The sequence below is a fragment of the Lepidochelys kempii genome, chromosome 3, assembly GCF_965140265.1.
Source record: "Lepidochelys kempii isolate rLepKem1 chromosome 3, rLepKem1.hap2, whole genome shotgun sequence".
Taxonomy (NCBI): domain Eukaryota; kingdom Metazoa; phylum Chordata; order Testudines; family Cheloniidae; genus Lepidochelys; species Lepidochelys kempii.
This window is the reverse complement of record NC_133258.1, coordinates 87,599,684-87,620,870: the sequence shown is the minus strand read 5'-3', so window position 1 is coordinate 87,620,870 and position 21,187 is coordinate 87,599,684. Positions and strand designations below refer to the sequence as shown.

The 21,187-nt window shown below is 41.4% G+C and overlaps 1 protein-coding gene across 1 annotated transcript in view; it reads left to right on the top strand.

Annotated features, from left to right (window-relative positions):
• Nucleotides 1–21,187, top strand: part of HDAC2 (histone deacetylase 2) — a 57,827-nt gene that overhangs the window by 19,168 nt on the left and 17,472 nt on the right. Inside the window, exons 4-9 of the mRNA XM_073337100.1 lie at nt 1,460–1,534; nt 1,956–2,094; nt 6,387–6,528; nt 15,210–15,302; nt 15,392–15,500; nt 18,283–18,423. Of these exons, the coding sequence (XP_073193201.1) occupies nt 1,460–1,534; nt 1,956–2,094; nt 6,387–6,528; nt 15,210–15,302; nt 15,392–15,500; nt 18,283–18,423 (699 nt within the window). The remainder of the gene's footprint in view (nt 1–1,459; nt 1,535–1,955; nt 2,095–6,386; nt 6,529–15,209; nt 15,303–15,391; nt 15,501–18,282; nt 18,424–21,187) is intronic.

The following is a 21,187-nucleotide window of genomic DNA, read 5'->3' as shown; positions in this document are numbered from 1 at the left end:
AGTGGGAGGTAGGTGCTATGTGTAGGTTCATTGTACTTGGTCAAATTTCACTTCTAACAGTTGTCGGTTCTTAGTTGCTTGTAAAAATTAAAACACATTCTAAGATAAGAGCTTTATAAATAGAGCAGAGGTTCTCAAACTATGGTCCACAAGCTCCATTCAGGTGGCCTGCGGATAGTTGCCTCTAAAGTGCACACCTGGGTGGCTGCACACAAGAGAATGAAGCTCCGCCTATCTAATTAGTGGAGCCGCGCAGGTGTGGCTCCACTAATTAGGTGCCTGGACACTGGAGAAGATGCACATGTAAGGTGAGGTGGTGGCCTTGGGGGGATTAGGGGGTAGGTGGAAGGGGGCAGTGGGGTGAGAACGGGGCGGGGGGAGGAATTTGGGACATGCAGGGCTGCGGCGGCCAGAGAAAGAGGCAATTTTCCCCAGCTCCAGGGCTGTGGCTGCCGGGGAGAGACTGACTGCTTTCCCAGCCTCAGCTCTGTGGCTGCTGTGGCAGGGGAGAGAGGGAGAGATCCCCCTCCTTCCCAGCCCCAGCTCAGGGGCTGCCGTGGCCTGGGAGAGAGGGAACATCCATCGCAACAAAGGTAAGACTAGTGATACTAAAATATGAGTTGTGTGCTTTTATTTGTAGAACAAAAAAACCTAGTTTATTATTAAGGGTTTTTTTTAATATATAGCGCTTTTATCCAAAGTGTTTTACAATAGTTAGCTAACAGTACAAACAACATTTGGAAAGATCATTAAGTGGTCCACCAAGACCCTCAGCAATTTTCAAGTGGTCTGTGGGGGGAAAAAAGTTTGAGAACCACTGGAATAGAGAAGTGTTACTTCCCCTGCCTTCGAAGAAGCATCACAGAAATGAGTGGGAAAAGTAAAAAGTACTGGGTGAAAAGAAGAGTGAGCTGAATATTAGAATTGGCCTTTATTAGCTGGAGGGAAGTTAGCTAAGATTAAGAATTAATTTGAGGGAAATAATAGGCACATCACATAAGTGCCTATAAAATTGTTCAAAAAATAAACTACAATATTTGAAGGTGTCATTTATGATTCTGTGCAAAGAGGGTATATTACATTGGATTGCAAAACTGTTGTAATTGTACATATATTTAGTCAAAGCTCTTCCTAGTTGTAAAAAAGATTACTCCGTCTGACTTGTGTGGAAAATTTTAAATACCTTAAGCAACAGTTCAGGTTCATTCATCTACAAGCTCCTATGGTCCCTAAACGTATATCTATATGCTGAAAATGTCAAGTTTCAGTACAATGTAACTTTGAACAGTTGAATCACTAAATTGCCAAAAACATGGAATGCAATGAAAATGTCAGCTGAACTTGAACTATAACCATACTACTGGTTACATTTGAGTGTTTTGAGTAACATATGTTTGTAATACCTGTGCACATATTAGGAATATGCACTTGAAAACTAACAACACTTTTTCTTACACAGTTAATGTTGGAGAAGATTGTCCTGTGTTTGATGGACTGTTTGAGTTCTGCCAGCTGTCAACAGGAGGCTCTGTTGGTAGGTATATGGTGGACTTAATTGTTTTTAAAGATATTAATATGACCGTAGCAATTAAAACCAATCAGTACAATGCTTTACTAGTCATAAGCAGCATTGTTCTAGCCATGTTGGTCCCAGGATAGTGGCAAGACCAGGTGGGTGAAGTAATATATTTTATTGGACCATAGCCTGTTGATGAGAGAGACAAGCTTTCGAGCGCTTGATCGTAGTTATGTGGCTTTGTGTGGCTGACAGATTTGATGCTTCACACAGATTGTTTAATACCAAATATGGTGGTAATTTAAAATTTTTAAAAACTGCAAGTCCAAGATAGACTTGAAAAAAGTGGCATAAAGAGGTAATCTTGTTACAAGAAATGTTATCAGTTTTTCTTCCAATACTTTCAAAGACACTTAACTTCTTTTCTTAATGATTTTAGCTGGGGCAGTAAAATTAAATAGACAACAGACTGACATGGCTGTTAATTGGGCTGGAGGACTCCATCATGCTAAGAAGTCAGAGGCATCTGGTTTCTGTTACGTCAATGATATTGTGCTTGCTATCCTAGAGCTGCTGAAGTAAGTTTAACCTTGTGATCTAAAGATGTCAGAAAACCTGGGTGTTAAAATGTTTAAAGGTGACTAAGAAATGCACAGTAATCAAGGTGGCTTGAATTTTCATCAGATACATTGAACCACCACAATATGAATAAAAAATCTGTCCCCATTTAGAGTTACAACACGAAATCCATACTAAATCACATACAAGCAAGGAAAATTAAAAGTTTAAGCAGGGCTTAATTTAGAGGTACTAAGCTTACAGGGACACCTACTTTCTCCTGTAAAGTGACTTTCTCAGTTTGAAGTTGACCATATTTTAAAAAATACAATTTTCCTACTCAAACATATTTCCTGAGATTTAAAAAAAAATCTTTAAAAATATGAGGTGGTTCTTCCATGCTCCTTTTTAAAATAAAGGTCTTTTGTAGGAGCATGAGGGAAACACCACTACACATAATCAGGCCCCTCCCCCTCCCCGATCCTTGATTTCTCTCTGTCTGCACGGCTGCCTGCTTCCTCTTTGGTTCCAGCTTTGCTGCTGCTGTTATTGGTGGGCACTCTCTTGGAGAAGATCACGCAGTTACATTACTCCTGTACTGCTGTAGGGGATTAAGTGACCATTAGCAAAACAGTGAAAGTGACTACGCAGAGTGCTGTTCGACATACAAATAGACTGGAAAAAAAGGAAAATCAGATAAAATTACCTTTTGATTACCAGTAGCATTTGGGGTTATTTGTAACAACACTAAGTGCAGAATTTTCAGATGGAAGTATATAGATATATTTTTAAGTTGACTCTGTCCCTTTAATTAAAATGTAAACAACATCTTTTAGGAAAGTTAACCTCTAGGTATTTGGTTGGGGCCCTCTGAGTTGAAGAAAGAGGCAGTCTGCCAGGCACATCAAGTTGAGATGGAAAGGGAAAGCCGTAATCTGTGAGAACACAGTAAAAGAGTGTTTAAAAAAAATTAAGGCGAATGCAAAGAGAAGAGTCTGTCAATATCCAAACCTCCCACTCTACTGAATCCTTCACATGCACCCAGGACATGAGCCCTGCATTCCTGCCTCAGCAATAACCAGGGCTCCAATCGTCAGCTCGTGACTGAGCAAAGTAGTCTTGTTCGTTATACCTATAAGGAAAGGAAACTTTTCATTGTGCTTATTCATAGGAAGCTTCAGTATATAGCTTCTCAGAGCTTGCTATTTTACATTATTCCACAACAATATTATAAAAAATTGTCTCCAAGGGTTGAGAAATATTAGATTATTTGAAACTTCATGAGTAGTTTTGAACAGGTTTCCAGTTGTGTAATATTGTATGTATTTAGTTAAATGCATTTGGAAGCATAAACACTTCATATTTGAGGATGTAGGGAAAGGGAGACAAACTACAAGATTAGGAGTTCACAGGAACTGTATTTTTTGAACTAAAGTAATTCTCTACGTTTACTGGCACAGTGTTCTTGGACAATTCCTTTAGCACATGTACCATGAGAGGGAAGCTTTCTATTGTAAAATCCATGCTTATTGAAGGAAAATGAGACTGAAAGAAAATGTCTGAGGTTGACAGAGTGAACAAAACAGATTATGACCATGAAAAGGAAAGGGAGGGGCTGGAGCAGTTCTCGGTCAGAGGAGAAAAAGAAAAAAGTAAGGGAAAAGGGGAAATGAGTGTATTAATTTAGATGGAATATATGGGCCCAAAGAGTCAAGATGTTAACATGACCCCTATGACCCTGTCACTGTCCAACATTAAAAAGTGTTAAGCAAGGTTCAGAGTTTGGTATACAGAGCTCAGCCTGCTTAGTATCATGGGAAATACACCATTAAACATCATTTTAACCTTCTATTAAAAATACAGAAAAGAAGGAAAAAGTTAAAGCATTTGAAATGTAAAACATTAAGTAAGGCTTTCTGTGACTTTCCCCTCTGGTGTTATCTGGACGGGGATCTGTTAGGTCACTCCAATCCTTGACTCTGGGAGCCAGCCTTACTGGGCTGTTCACGCACAGCCTTTGGCATGTAAGCTGCTCCTTGGATTGAATGACACTAGCCAATATCTCCGGTCCCAGACACAACCCTAGGAACCTCGGTCTTGCAGTGTCCAGTTATGCCCGCTGGACGGTGCAAGCTTATATGAGTTTTTCAATTTAACAAAGAAATTGATATGTACCAGGCTTGTTATCCTCAGGGGAGCCTCTGACACACTGCAAACCAAACACACTGCTTCAGGTAGAATAAACAAAGAAATTTATGAACTGTAAAGATAAATTTTAAGTGATTATAAGTCAAAACATAACCGGTCAGATTTGGTCAAATGAAATACAAGCAAAACTCATTCTGAGCTGATCTTAACACTTCCAGTGCCCTTACAAACTTAGATGTTTCTCACCACAGGCTGGCTGGTTGTTCTTCAGCCAGGCTCTCCCCTTTGATCAGCTCTTAAGTCACTTGGTGGTGGTGGTGGTGTCTGTAGGTGGAAGAGAGAGGAAGAGCATGGCAAATGTGTGTCTCTTTTATCATGTCCTTTCTTCCCTCTTGGCTTTGGGCCGCCCTCCATCCCCCACACACTTCAGAGTCAGGTGAGCATTACCACATCACAGTTCCAAACTGACCAAAGGAAGGGGGTGACTCCCTCAAGAGTCTAACAGATTCTTTTGTTGCTGCCTAGGCCAGCGCCCTTTGTTCCTGTGAGGCTGGACTGGGTTTGTCCCATCCATGGCCTGATGAAGTGTGAACTGCCCCCTCTGCTTCTGGAGAGTTTTTGTCCTTGCTTGCTTTAAGCCATGAGGATACATTTTCAGCTATATACATGAAATTATAACCTATAACATCACTATAACAACAATGCTTAATACATCACGAGCCTTCCAAAGACACCCGACATGACAAACTTTGCATTGGATGCCACACAATCATTTTACAAGGATGAACATGGGGGTGCTAGGTATTTCCCCGAGGTACAGAGCATCATACTTTCATTTTAGCAATATCCCTTGTTCCCTTTCCTTTTAGCAGGAGTTTTTAGAAAGAAAAAAACTTTTGTCTGACAGTCTCTTAAATTAGGTATTAAATATGTTGCTGCTGCTAAAGCCCAGTCCCATTTCCAAAGAAGACAAACCAAGACAAGTGCATATAAAAGGAGTGGGGGGGGGACAGGAAAGAAGGAAATGCAGTTTTTGTCTCTGTTGTTGACTTTTATGTGCAACCTCACTGCTAGAAAAACACAGGCATGGCACGCTATCTTATCAGCCACTCCAAGCCGTGGCAAATTTGTGCTAGCATCAAGTTTTTTGGGCTTTGCATTTATTTGCCTTTTTCTGGTCACAAGTTTACAGTGGTGTTGCAACATTATAATCTTGCCCAGCTAATCTAGACTTTTATTAGAGGGATAAGAAAGAAAAGAAATAAGGTGGGAAAGGAAAAGGACCTGGAAGGACAGCATGCAGGAGACAGTCTCCCATCCCAGGTGGTGGTCAGGATTCAGCAGGAGGTAGTGATGTCATCTGGGTCCCTGTCTCAATCCCAGTGTTATCACGACATTTCTCAGGATTATGCCAAAGGAGGTCCAGGGTTTCAGGAGATTGTGGGGGAGGCAACCATGACGATGGAACTTGGTCCTTCGCCTCTCGTTTTTCAGTTAGTGTCACAATAGTATGCTTCAAAGCCTGCCCCAGCCAAAGTCTCTTTTTGAGGACTCCAGAAGAGAGTAGTGGGCGTTCTCTCATTATTTTGTTCACCAACTAAGCCTAGTTTCCAAGATACCAATTTTTGTTCACTGATTTCTGATTCCACACTTTTCTTGCCTACCAATACTTGAGTTATATCAATAAGCTTTTTCTTGTTTGTACTTATTCAGTCTTTCTATCTTGCTTTTGCACCTTTTCCCATTAACATTTGTTATCAGTTATTGTGACACTTATTCTCTCTTTACAGTTGAGCTCACAATTTGGGTAAATTTGTAGGCCCAGTTATCACAAAATTGGTGGTGACTGGGTTGGGGGGGAGGGGAGGAACGTGAGAAGAGAATTGGCTTGCAAAATGTAGATTCTTACTGGGTGACAGAATGAGGTTAAATGTAGAATGCTTTTGGTGTTGAAGAAATGAATCAATGATCTTTGTTTTTGTTTATTTTCTTTGAACGGTATGATAGCTTCAGTTGTTATCATGTTTTTGGTTAGATAGCACAGGAAATAAAATCTTAACTATATTTACATACTGACTCCTGAATGTCATAGCACTGACAACTCAAATCACGCCACTTTCTCTTGCATCCTTTTTTCACATGTGTATATATATGGTTTTTCCAGATATCACCAAAGAGTGTTATACATTGACATTGATATCCATCATGGTGATGGTGTTGAAGAAGCATTTTATACAACGGACCGTGTCATGACAGTATCATTCCATAAATATGGTGAATATTTTCCTGGCACAGGGGACTTAAGGGTAAGGTCAAACATGAACTAAACTAGCTTTTACTTCTTCTTTTCTTGCAAATGTTCGTTTTAGTGTTTGGTGATCATTCCTTCTCACAATAATTAAATTTTGGGGGGGAAATGCCATATTCTGTGGAGTACTCAGCTCCCTGACAAATTTTCAGAATTCGCCTGGGAAATCTTTTTTAGCAAATTAACTCAGCCCACACGGAAATGGACAAGCTGCTTACTAAATAGTTGAGATGATTTAAGTCAATTATATTTGAAACTAGACTTTGGCACTTCTTTAGGAAAAAGATGTGTATTTGATGATGGCCTCTGCATTTTCAACCATGTACATACAGTAGGAAAAATAGGTGCTCTGTGCAGATAATGTTCTTTTATGTGGAAAAGGTTCATCTGTCACAAACAATCAAAATTTGGATATTTACAATACAATACTGTGTGCATCTGAAAAATGCCAACTGTGTTGGAAAATATTTCTCATGTTGCTTAGTGTTAATGCTTTGCATTTTTATAGTGCTCTTATCTAAGGATACCAAAACTCTTCATATATATTAACATATTAAGCCTTGCAACTCCTGTGAGGTTGGTAAATACAGATAGAGAACACAGGCACAGAGATTGTGTATTGCCCAAGAGGTCACAGAGTCTATTGCACATTTGGAATTAGGAACCTGATTTCCTGGCTCTGCATGTTCACTTACTTAGAATAGATTAATTTTTTCCCCTAAACTTGTTCTAATCTAGAAAATTAGGTCTGTTTAACTGTCAGGGGTGTGAAAAATCCACACCCTTGAGTAGTGTAGTTAAGTCGACCAATGTCCCCATGTAGACAGTGCTAGGTCAATAGAAGAATTTCTGTCTTGTTTCTAATGTAAAGTATACACTGTAAAAATGCAAGCATTAACTCTTCTGTTGACCTAGCTACAACCTCTCGGGGAGGTAGGATTACCTATGCTAATGGGAGAATCCCTCCCATTTGCAGAGGTGGTTTCTACAATTGTATGTGATCTGAAAAGGTGTCCCATTTTAACTCTAGAAATGTATGCTGAATACCTCCAGTAGTAAGACTATAGTATATTATTGGCTGTAAACTTTTTAATATGCAGGTTCATTATGGATCAGATTCTTGCTCACACCCCAGTGTGTGCTGTGTCACTGACATCAGCTGTGTTTGAGGAGTTAATTGTAACTTTCAAAAGGGCATAAAATAGTTCTTAAGTTTTCAGAACTACACAAAATGTTGTTGTGAAAGGTAGGTAGGCACCATTATTTTCTTGCCACCTTTACGATGCCTCCAGGAGATCTTGTTATGTGATGCAACATCACCAGTATTCCCAGGGTGGAGCTGGGAGTAAGAGTTGGTGATTCACAGTGGATATTGTGGAGACTGATAGTTAAATGTTAAGTCACTAATGCGCTGAATGTCCATCTCAGTCTGGCTGTTGGTGGCAATTACACAGTTCTAGAGTTGCTTGGTTTTGTTAAATTCCTTCTATATCACTTGTTATAGAAATCAGAGGTGCATATTTTTGTGACTTAACTTGACTGGCCACAAGGTGGTACTGTTGATTTAAACAAAAAGCAGCCAAAATAGGATTATTGTAATGGCAAAGTGCTATCATTATTTAACGAAGCCAGGTTGCTTCTGAAAGCTTGGGTAGTTTGCAGTTGTCGGTGAGAAGTCACTTCTCATGAAGTTTCCTGGATTCTTTAGCTAGCCACCTTGAAGACAAGAGGATTTAAATGCTTAGATGGCTGAAATAAAATAAAACAGAGAAGTATCTTCTCTGTTCTTAGTATTTTTATGGACCTTCAGAATGACAAATGATACCTCAACTGTGATAGACCTCCATCCCACACCGTCATAATCACTGCTTGTAAATAGTTTTTTGGAATGAACTGTAATGTATATGGATGCAGATGTTTTCTTAAGAGTTCTCCTCTAGCTATCAGATCCCAATTAGAAAAGAATGTCCGGATTTCACTTTTTTTCTTAAAAGAGCCTGTAAGTATAAGTATAAAAGAGAAGGAAGGCTTAAGGAAGCCCTTTAAAGTAAGAATTAACAAACATTTACCCTTGTCAAAGTTCCTTCCCCACTCTGAACTCTAGGGTACAGATGTGGGGACCTGCATGAAAGACCCCGTAAGCTTATTCTTACCAGCTTAGGTTAAAAACTTCCTCAAGGTACAAAACTTTGCCTTGTCCTTGAACCCTATGCTGCCACCACCAAGCATGTTAAACAAAGACCAGGGAACGAGCCCACTTGGAGAAGTCTTCCCCCCCCAAAATATCCCGCCAAGCCCTACACCCCCATTCCTGAGGAAGGCTTGACAAAAATCCTCACCAATTTGCATAGGTGAACGCAGACCCAAACCCTTGGATCTTATAGAACAATGAAAAAGCACTCAGGATCTTAAAAGAAGAATTTTAATTAAAGAGAAAGTAGAAGAATCACCTCTGTAAAAATCAGGGTGGTAAATATCTTACAGGGTAATCAGATTCAAAACATAGAGCATCCCTCTAGTCAAACCCTTAAGTTACAAAAAACCACACAAACAGGAATATACATTCCATTCAGCACAACTTATTTACCAGCCATTAAACAAAAGGAAATCTAATGCATTTCTAGCTAGATTACTTACTAACAATTTCTAATACTCCATTCCTGTTCTGTTCCCGGCAAAAGCATCACACAGACAGACACCCTTTGTTCCCCCAGCTCCAGCTTTGAAAGTATCTTGTCTCCTCATTGGTCATTTTGGTCAGGTGCCAGCGAGGTTATCTTAGCTTCTTAACTCTTTACAGGTGAAAGGGTTTTGCCTCTGGCCAGGAGGGATTTTATAGTTCTGTATACAGAAAGGTGGTTACCCTTCCCTTTATATTTATGATACCCCTTGAGTCAGGATTCTGTGCTGGAATTGGCTGCCTAGTATATTTCTCTTAGCCCCCACAGACTGCATCAAAACAGTCAGCTTCTGTTTGTCAATGTCAGTGGGCTCTAGTCAGGCTTTAATTTCCTCTGACATATCCTCTCTAGTTAATTTCCAAAATTGAGATAGTGTCTCCATGAAACATAGAACAAGTCTTGTGTCCACCAGAAAGAACATCTTTCTACTTTAGATGCCCTCTCTATAGAGCTGTGCAAATAATTGATTTTTTTGTTTTTGTCTGATAGCTGAACAAAAAAATTGAAGAGAAATTTGGTTCATCCAAAACAAAAATGCCAGCAATCAAAATGAAATATTCTGTGTTGAACAAAGTATTTGTCAAACTGAAATATTTTTTTCTAGTTTTTTGTTCAGTTGAGTAAACTGAAATTTTTAACTGCTTTTTTTATTAAAAGCAAAGGAAACTTGAAAATGCCATCCACAAAACCACTGAAGGAGGTGTTGCCCCCTTAATATTCAGTAGTTAGGGCACTTAACCAGGATGTGAGAGGCACAGGTTCCAATCCCTGCTCTCCCTGATGTGTGACAGAGACGCGAACCCAGGTCTCCAACCTCCCAAGTGAGTGCTCTAACCACTAGTTGAACAGCTTTAAGGGGAGAGTGAGAGAGACTCATCCCAGAATATCCTATAACTAAGCCCCTTTGTTTTCAGTTTAAAGTGATTTTTACTGAAAAATTCCCGGGTTTTACAAAAAGTATTTTTTTCCTCCAGTTTTCACCCTACTTTTGTATCATTCAAATATATAAAAATAACTTGTTTTATTAGGAAAATACAATACATTGCATGAGTTAAATCTGTATCTATCTGTATAGAGAGAGCTATTACGATAATACATTAGTCTGTATGCATAGCTGTCTGTTGAAGTGAGGCTATGTATTAGTCCAGAACAGAGGTGGGCAAACTGCAGCCCGCGGGCCACATCCGGCCCGTGTGACCATCCTGCCCGGCCCCTGAGCTTCTGGCCCAGGAGTCTCCCCCCCAGCCCCTGTCCCGCTGGCGCAACGCTCTGGGCGGCTGGGAAGCACAGTTGCAGAGCCGCAGCCTGACCCAGTGCTCTGGATGGCACGGCTGTAGCACCGCCAGCCACCGGTGCTCCAGACAGCATGGTAAGGGGGCAGGGGAATTGGGGGTGGTGGATAGGGGTCGGGGCGGTCAGAGAGCGGGGAACAGGTGGGTTGGATGGGGCAGGGGTCCCGGGGGGAGCAGTCAGGAAGGAGAGGGGGGGTTGGATGGAGCGGCAGGGGGCAAGCAGGGGTGGGGGTCTGCGGGTGGTCAGGGAGCAGGGGGTGGTGGATGGGGTAGGAGTCCCGGGGGAGCTGTCAGGGGGCAAGAAGTTGGGGGGGGGTCGGATAGGAGGCGGGGGCTGGGCCACGCCTGGCTGCTTGGGGAGACACAGCCTCCCCTAATCGGCGCTCCATACAATTTTGGAAACCCGAATGTGGCCCTCAGGCCAAAAAGTTTGCCCACCCCCGGTCTATAAGATACAATAAACAAAAAGAACAGGAGTACTTGTGGCACCTTAGAGACTAACAAATTTATTAGAGCATAAGCTTTCGTGAGATACAGCTCACTTCATCGGATGCATGGAATGGACATATAATAAGATATACACATACATACAGATAAGTTGGAAGTTACCATACAAACTGAGAGGCTAATTAGTTAAGATGAGCTATTATCAGCAGGAGGAAAAAAAAACTTTTGTAGTGATAATCAAGATGGCCCATTTAGACACCCACGCAAGCTCTGAAATGCATGCGCATCTGAACGTACTGATGAATCTGATGCCCATCACATACACCTTTCAAGCTGTTAGCAGATAACGGTTTAAAGATTTGATACAAATTTTCATTTTTTTCCCATTTTAGTGTATCAGCATATGTTTCAGAACATGAAATATTTGAAAGTTTAAAAAAAAAACAGGAGAAAAGGATAAAGTTAAGTGTATGCGTTGAAAAGGATGTGGCCTATTATTAAATTTAAATATTTATAAGCTAATAGTTCTGAGTCTACAACAGCAAACCGTTTATTCAAATGAAAAGTTTTATTTGGGGATTGGAAATGTATTGTTTCTTAAACTCAAAGGTGGCATTGGGTTTTGAGTTCTGTTTTCGTTCTGCAGCAAACCACATTGAATGAAATTCAAAGCATTAATCTACTGAACGCTTTTTTCCCCTGTCTTTCCATCCATCAAAATAAACTGATATTTACCCAGAAAAGTTAAGGTTTTTTTGCACTGATTTTCACCCGTTTTTGTTATTGTGGTAATAAACACTGTTAATCATAGAATCCTAGAATATCAGGGTTGGAAGGGACCCCAGAAGGTCATCTAGTCCAACCCCCTGCTCGAAGCAGGACCAATTCCCAGTTAAATCATCCCAGCCAGGGCTTTGTCAAGCCTGACCTTAAAAACCTCTAAGGAAGGAGATTCTACCACCTCCCTAGGTAACGCATTCCAGTGTTTCACCACCCTCATAGTGAAAAAGTTTTTCCTAATATCCAATCTAAACCTCCCCCACTGCAACTTGAGACCATTACTCCTCGTTCTGTCATCTGCTACCATTGAGAACAGTCTAGAGCCATCCTCTTTGGAACCCCCTTTCAGGTAGTTGAAAGCAGCTATCAAATCCCCCCTCATTCTTCTCTTCTGCAGACTAAACAATCCCAGCTCCCTCAGCCTCTCCTCATAAGTCATGTGTTCTAGACCCCTAATCATTTTTGTTGCCCTTTGCTGGACTCTCTCCAATTTATCCACATCCTTCTTGTAGTGTGGGGCCCAAAACTGGACACAGTACTCCAGATGAGGCCTCACCAATGTCGAATAGAGGGGGACGATCACGTCCCTCGATCTGCTCGCTATGCCCCTACTTATACATCCCAAAATGCCATTGGCCTTCTTGGCAACAAGGGCACACTGCTGACTCATATCCAGCTTCTCATCCAGTGTCACCCCTAGGTCCTTTTCCACAGAACTGCTGCCTAGCCATTCGGCCCCTAGTCTGTAGCGGTGCATTGGATTCTTCCGTCCTAAGTGCAGGACCCTGCACTTATCCTTATTGAACCTCATCAGATTTCTTTTGGCCCAATCCTCCAATTTGTCTAGGTCCTTCTGTATCCTATCCCTCCCCTCCAGCATATCTACCACTCCTCCCAGTTTAGTATCATCCGCAAATTTGCTGAGAGTGCAATCCACACCATCCTCCAGATCATTTATGAAGATATTGAACAAAACCGGCCCCAGGACCGACCCCTGGGGCACTCCACTTGACACCGGCTGCCAACTAGACATGGAGCCATTGATCACTACCCGTTGAGCCCGACAATCTAGCCAGCTTTCTACCCACCTTATAGTGCATTCATCCAGCCCATACTTCCTTAACTTGCTGACAAGAATACTGTGGGAGACCGTGTCAAAAACTTTGCTAAAGTCAAGAAACAATACATCCACTGCTTTCCCTTCATCCACAGAACCAGTAATCTCATCATAAAAGGCGATTAGATTAGTCAGGCATGACCTTCCCTTGGTGAATCCATGCTGGCTGTTCCTGATCACTTTCCTCTCATGTAAGTGCTTCAGGATTGATTCTTTGAGGACCTGCTCCATGATTTTTCCAGGGACTGAGGTGAGGCTGACTGGCCTGTAGTTCCCAGGATCCTCCTTCTTCCCTTTTTTAAAGATTGGCACTATATTAGCCTTTTTCCAGTCATCCGGGACTTCCCCCGTTCGCCACAAGTTTTCAAAGATAATGGCCAATGGCTCTACAATCACAGCCGCCAATTCCTTCAGCACTCTTGGATGCAACTCGTCCGGCCCCATGGACTTGTGCACGTCCAGCTTTTCTAAATAATCCCTAACCACCTCTATCTCCACAGAGGGCTGGCCATCTCTTCCCCATTTTGTGATGCCCAGCACAGCAGTCTGGGAGCTGACCTTGTTAGTGAAGACAGAGGCAAAAAAAGCATTGAGTACATTAGCTTTTTCCACATCCTCTGTCACTAGGTTGCCTCCCTCATTCAGTAAGGGGCCCACACTTTCCTGATAAATTCCTGGGAAAAACTAAATAATATGAAAACTGAAAACGAAGGGCCCTAGCTATAGCTCAGTGGTTGGGGAATTTACCTGCAGTGTGGAAAGACTCAAGTTCCACATCAGGCAAAGTGGGGGTTTGAACTGGTCTCCCAATAGCTTGGGTGAATTCTCTAACCACTTGGCTGTTGGGTAAAAGGGGGGACGAGGGAGGAATAGCACTACCTCCTGTTCGGATTGACCCCAAATGTTTTGATGAATAAACTTTGTGTGCAGAAAACTGCTCCCTGCTCTGTTATCCAGCTTTTTGAATTCCGGAGGCTTCTATTTCAGCCACATCAGTTCCCTTGGGGTTAAGCTTTGACAACTACTTGAAGTTCTTTTCAATTTGGAGGATGCCTGCATAGACACTCTTGTTTCACAGTGTGCCTTGATAAATCAGTTGAGAATCTATCTAGTGCTGCATATACAGATGCACATATTTGTGACCTAGGCTGATGCAGCTGAAAAAAAATGGTAGCTTTTAGTATTTTCAATGGAAACCAGCATAGGCCTATGAAAATGTTAGTCTGACAATCACCAAAATGAAAATGTGTGTCTTGGGTGCCATGGACAATATTGTCTAGGTGCCTGTATCCTCATAACTATTTATAGAAGTAATTGAACTATTGATTATTTTTTCAGACTTTTTTAACCTGCTTTTTTAGATGATTTGTTCTTGTGACTTAAGTAAGCATCTGACGTGCATGATTATCACTTCAAGCTTAATATTGTAATTTAGGCTTGGGGAAATCGAAAGGGAAATCCATGCTGCTGGTGAAAGAGTGGGGGAGGGGTTGAGAATCATTTACCACTTAGAATTCTGAGTTCACCTCGTAGTTTGTGGCTTTCTAAAAAATAGGCAGTTTCCACAGGTGACAGAATGCTATTGTACTACCAATAAAACTGCTCAATTCCAAAAAACTGGAAAATACTCAAATTGGCTCACTGTAAAATTTGCCATGTGTGCAGCAACAGTGTTTTCCAATTAACCCAGTAAAATTTGGACCTGGGTCAACATACTTAAAAAACAATTGATTGCTGTATTCTGCTCTCCAATAATTGACCAATGTTAAGCCAGTTACAAATATCCTCTGGCTTATTATGATTTTCAGACCTATTTGTAAACTCCCTTTTATTTTGGAAGCTTTTTACCTCCTTAAATAATTGGAAGCATTTGTTTAGGGGAAAGGAAACATCTATTTCTTGTTGCTCATATCAGTCACTTAATAGACTGTTATGGCACATTTCACATCTCTGTGAATGTATGGCTTATTTTTAAAGGTCTCATTGTTATTCCATGCATCAGCCAACCAGAGGGGTGGGGGATTATTGGTCATGTGGCTGGTTACTCCCTTCCAATGTGCAAGTACAGTTTCTCTTCTATTTTAAAAGCTTCCATTTTTATGGAGGAACATATAAAGGTACTTTTGCTCTCTTAATCATTACATTTTTAAAAAATCAATATATTGGGGATGGTACACTTTCTCCATTTTAATTTTGGCATATACATTTTATGCTTCAGAATGATTTTCTAGAAGAATAGGGAATTAAGCAAGCTGATTTTTTTGTTCTGAATAATAGCACATATTTTAAGACACGTGATTTACTGTGATTTGGTAATCATTGTCTTCTTTAGTAATAGTATATTTGTCAACTTCCTTTATAGGACATTGGAGCTGGGAAAGGCAAATACTATGCAGTTAATTTTCCAATGAGAGATGGTATAGATGATGAATCATATGGGCAGATATTCAAGCCAGTGAGTATTGTGTAAACCCTATTTGAAAAGCTGACTGGTTGTTGTGAGGTTGAATTTAAGATTTGCTATTTTATATTGTTTATATATAGATCATATCCAAAGTGATGGAGATGTACCAGCCCAGTGCCGTGGTATTGCAGTGTGGAGCAGATTCATTATCTGGTGACAGGTTGGGGTGTTTTAATCTTACTGTCAAAGGTAAACAATAGAGAAAATGCTCACAGATTCACAATAATGCCTGTTAGGTAGAATGCATGGGTTTGATTAATTTTTATTTAGATGAAGGGAGTTTTCATTCTCCAGATCAACCTCTCTCCCTCAAACATATTATTTGATAGTGAAATTGGCAAGTTAAGTCGGTGGATATTAGTTCTCTTCTGGCCACCAGTCCAATTCACTGCCTGTCGTCATGAATGAGACTGGTAGCCAGAGAGAGAAAGACGATTGTTTTTCTCTCCCACCCACTTCCATTTACTAAAATTAAGCAACTTGCATTTCCACCTTTTCATAACCATTTCTTCTTTAGATTTTGTGCATTATCTTATTCTTCCTAGTCTCATTTCTTCCTCCCTTTTTTGTTTTGCTATTGTCTCTTTAGTTCCTTTTGGTTTGGAACTCCTTGGGCTTCCCTCACTTTTCCATAGCTGTGCAGCTCAGTTTTAGATTGTGGGGTAATACACCAAATGTATGATTTCTGCAATCTTATGCTGAATTTAAATTTCTGTAATGTACATAGTCTACAACTGTGGGGTCACTTTGTGATGTGACTAGCTATATTTAACTGTGAATACTTTATCAGGTATGCCAAATTAGTTATCTTCTTGAATTGAGAATATTCGTTGCAGCGCTGAATTTTGGTAGTAAACTAAGATGTGCTGTGCCTTACTTGAACATTTGTCCACATTATTAAATTTACCAGAACTCCGTTGATTTTAATAATTAAAAAAAAAGCTTCCTCAATCTCTACAACTAAAATTATATGTTAGTATTAGCAAAATGGGGAGAAGTAATGTTCTTTTGATACTTACTGAATTCTGTCAGTATGCTTTTCTAACGAGAGAAAAAAAGTTATATTGACAACTGTTTCATTATGTTAGTGACTACTGTTACATACTTCAAACTTATTTGAATCATCTCAATTTTCTTTAAGGTGACAATTCTTAAAGGTTTAGCTAGATACATATTTAGGAACACAAGCTCCCTTGAAAGATGTAAGTCTCTTAGATTTGGGGTTCTCAACCTTTTCTTTCTGAGGCCCCCCAACATGCTATAAAAACTCCAAGGCCCAGCGGAGGATGGGGGAAACTCGGGGGGGGGAGAGGGCATAGGCATAGTTTGACTTCTTTTGGTGGGGTGGGGCAGATCCCGGGTAGGGAATAGCACCTCCAACCCCTGACTCACCTTAGCAGGCCACCCCGCCTATTGGGGCTTTTTGGAGTGGGGGGAGAGCAACCAAAAGTTATAACTCAAACTGGGGGAGCGCAGCTCAAAAAGTTTGAAAACTGCTCAGGGTGCTGGCAGGAGGTAGCTAGGGGCTGTGTACAGGGGGTAGCTCAGGGTGCTGGCAGGAGGTAGCTCGGGATGCAGGGAGAGGGGTAGCTGGGAGTGTGTGCAGGCAGGGGGGTTGCTAGGGGCTGTGTGCTGGCAGGGTCCCCCCACTTGTAGTCGCTGCTCCATGAGGACTCTGTCAGCCTTGGAGCTGAGTCCCCCTGCCTGGGTGGCTATTATTGGCTGCACGAGCAGTCAAAGGGAGCTGAGGAGCAGCTACAGCCCCAGGAGACAGGGGACTGCCATGGCTGCCCACTCCAGGCACCCGCCAGAGCAGCAGATGTCCTGCACTGCCCAGCTCCAGTTTCCAACCTCCGACCTGGCCAGGGGTTTGGTGGACAGAAGGTGGGTGGGGGTGGAGCTGCCCCTGGAACTGGCTCTCTCTGGGTAAGGTACTGTAGTTTGCGGGGAGGGGCATTGCCCTCCCAACTCCATCCATTGGGTTTGGGACTTCTGCCCAACGGGAGCACTGGGGCTTCAGTCCTGCAGCTCCTGGCTTTAGCCCCGTGGGGAGCACCGAGGTTCGAGCTCCACGGTGGCACTGGATCTCTGGGCTCCAAGATTCAGCTCCTAGCTTCAGCCTTATGAGGGTTCCAGGGCTCAGGGCTTTAGCCCTATGGAGGGCACTGGACTCCTTCCTCCCCCAAAAAAGCTCTGCATCAGACCCCTGATTGAGAACCATTGTCTTAGATGCTTTTGAAAATCCCACACCAACTGACTTATCTAAGTTCACACACAAAGTTTTTAGGAGAGCTGGAAATTGAGCCCACATCTCCCAATTCCCAGTCCAATACCCTAACCACAAGACTATCCTCAAAGTAATCACTGAGTGAAGGCCAGATCCTGAACTGTGGTGTGCTCCATTCTGTGACATACTAGCAGCACTAAAGATCTAGAAAGTAGCTGTTTCTCCCTAGATGGAGATTTTGTCCCCATAACTGATGTTCTCTCACTGCCATATAGCTCGTTGGGAATCTAATCAGCTAGTATACTCCAGAGCCACTCAACGACTGCTCTGAAGTGTGCTGGGGTCAATATGGAACCAGGGAGGATCACGTAAGTGCAGCCTGCTCCTTTCTGGCTCCTGCTCTGCGCTGATCCAAGAATCTGGCCCTAGATTTGTCCTTGCGTGCCTATATGAGTTATAAAAAAGACAACTTTTTCGAAAAGAGAGAATTGCAAAGGTGTTAATGCGAAGTAGGAGAAAATGTTAAGATGGAAATATTGTGCCACAGGTTCTGTCCATTTCTCATTTACCAATCCTGACACTGTTTTTGTTCAAATGAGATTAATTCAGCTGAGAGCTAAAAGTGCTGTACTGAAGTTTTAATTCTAGCACTCTTTCATTTTAATTAGGTTCATCTGATTTTTTGACTAGAAATTAATAGTTATTTATTTATTTTTTTAATTTGCTCTTTAATCTTTTTGGTAGGTCATGCTAAATGTGTGGAGGTTGTAAAAACTTTTAACTTGCCGCTGCTGATGCTAGGAGGAGGAGGATATACTATTCGTAATGTTGCTCGATGTTGGACATATGAGACTGCTGTTGCCTTAGACTGTGAAATTCCTAATGGTAAATATTAATTCTGAAATATATTCTTCTGTCTAAACTCTCATAAGAATTGTGAAGTTGCTTTCTATCACATATTATTGGAACCAAACTTACTCTTAAACTTATTAGTCCAGTTCATTATGGATGGGTAGCAAATAAATTTTTCATCACCTAAAATCCAGCATCCCTTAGGAACTTAATGTAGTTCTGGTATGTGCAACTTTGTTTTAATCTCTTAGACCTTGAACAATCTGATACTTTGTCAACAGGGGGTATGCATACCCCTGGGGGTATGCAGAGGTCTTCCAGGGAGTACGTCAACTCATCTAGATATCTGCCTAGTTTTACAACAGGTTACATGAAAATCCCAAGTGAAGTCAGTACAAACTAAAATTTCATACAGACTATGAGTTGTTTATACTGCTCTATATACTGTACACTGAAATGTAAGTACTATATTTATATTCAATTGATTAATGATATGGTAAAAATAATAGAATCATAGACTTTAAGGTCAGAAGGACTATTGTGATCGTCTAGTCTGACCTCCTGCACAACACAGGCCACAGAATCTCACCCACTCACTCCTGTAACAAACCTCTAACCTCTGTCTGAATTATTGAAGTCCTCCAATCATGGCTTAAAGACTCTGAGGTGCAGAGAATCCTCCAGCAAGTGACCCGTGCCCCATGCTGCAGAGGAAGGCAAAACCCCCCCAGGACCTCTGCCAATGTGCCCTGGAGGAAAATTCCTTCACGACCCCAAATATGGCGATCAGCTAAACCCTGGGCGTGTGGGCAAGACTCACCAGCCAGACACCAGAGTTACACTCTGTAGTAACTCGGATCCCACCCGATCTGAAATCCAGTCACAGGCCATTGGGCATATCTACTGCTAATAGTTGAACGGCAATTAATTGCCAAATTTGGGCTATCCCATCGTATCATCCCTTCCATAAACTTATCAAGCTTAGGCTTGAAGCCAGATATGTCTCTTGCCCCCACTGCTTCCCTTGGAAGGCTGTTCCAGAACTTCACTCTTCTGATGGTTAAAAACCTTTGTCTAATTTCAAGTCTAAACTTCCTGATGGCCAGTTTATATCCATTTGTTCATGTGTCCACATTGGTACTGAGCTTAAATAATTCTTCTCCCTCTGTTGTATTTATCCCTCTGATATATTTATAGAGAGCAATCATATCTTTCCTCAGCCTTCTTTTGGTTAGGCTAAACAAGCCAAGCTCTTTGAGTCTCCTTTCATAAGACAGGTTTTCCATTTCTTAGATCATCCTAAGCCCTTCTCTGTACCTGTTCTGGTTTGAATTCATCTTTCTTAAACATGGGAAACCAGAATTGCACATAATATTCCAGATGGGGTCTCACCAGTGCCTTGTGTAACGGTACTAACACCTCCTTATCTCTACTGGAAATACCTCGCCTGATGCATCCCAAGATCCCATTAGCTTTTTTCACGGCCATATAATTGGCGGCTCATAGTCATCCTGTGATCAACCAATACTCCGAGGTCCTTCTCCTCCTCTGTTACTTCCAAGTGATGCGTTCCCAGTTTATAAAATGAGAAAGTAAGCAATTTTTCAATAATAGCGTGCTGTGACACTTGTATTTTTATGTCTGATTTTGTAAGCAAGTGGTTTTTAAGTGAAACTTGGGGGTGCCCAAGACAAATCAGACTCCTAAAAGGGGTACAGTAATCTGGAAAGGTTGAGAGCCACTGGTGTAAACAAATATGCTGTTTTTCACTTTTGTTAAATGAAGCCACCTTTGACCTTAAACTATAAATGTCTTGATTGCAACTCTTCCATTGTACCCATATTAGGGACTTTACCGTTGGTATTGATTTTTCATGGAAGGCACTCAGATACTATGGTGATGGGCAGCTGTATAAAACCCTGAGATAGACACCCCAGAAGTTTCAACTGTCTTTACTTGGGCCAGTGTATCTTTCAGACCACATTTGGAATGGCTAATAGTAAAATTTCAAAATTATTTGTTGTCTTGGTCGTTTGCCTTTTTCCTCTGTTTTTGGAAAGTTTTGCTAATTCCAACATTTTTCTTACTAGACATTTTATGCTAGATTCTCTCATCTCTGTTCACTGTCTTCAGTAGAATTACTCTTGACTTAGTTATTCCTGAAAGAAGATTCTGTCCTGTATCTTCTGAAGCCTCCAGGAAACACACTTTACATCCTACTCTTCCTCTGCGTCATCCTCTGTAACTCAAAAACAATTGAAGGAACAGAGTGATTACTGTTTTCTACCTTTTGAGATTTTTTTTGTTGTATTGTCTTGGCATGTGAAGTGATCCCATTCAGCCAGTATAGGCAGTGCATTCTTCCTTCACATTGCTCTTAGCTTTTTTTGTTGGTATTTGTAGTCCTCAGGTTCTTTTCACCTCAGATTTTTCTATGCAGGATAATGCTTTTCTAAACGCTGTAATAGTGAATCTTTTTCCTTTCGGTAGAAAAGGTAGTACCACTACAGAAGATATATGCAACCTTACCCACACTATCGGAAGAGTTAAAGGAATGATCCATGTACAGTCAGCTCTGAGGTCCCTTTCACAGATTCTAAGAGGCTAACAAGTCTAAAATGCATCCTATCCACGATCTCCTTCAATCTTGTCCTTAAAAAGACTTGCTTTCTCCCCTCAAGCTTCCCAAACATGCCCCTCTGTCCCCTTTCTACGCAAACAGAAACAATTGATTTCAATGCTTTTCATTCTTAAGTGTTCTGTGTTTCATTCTCTGCTGATTCTCGTTGCCCAGACA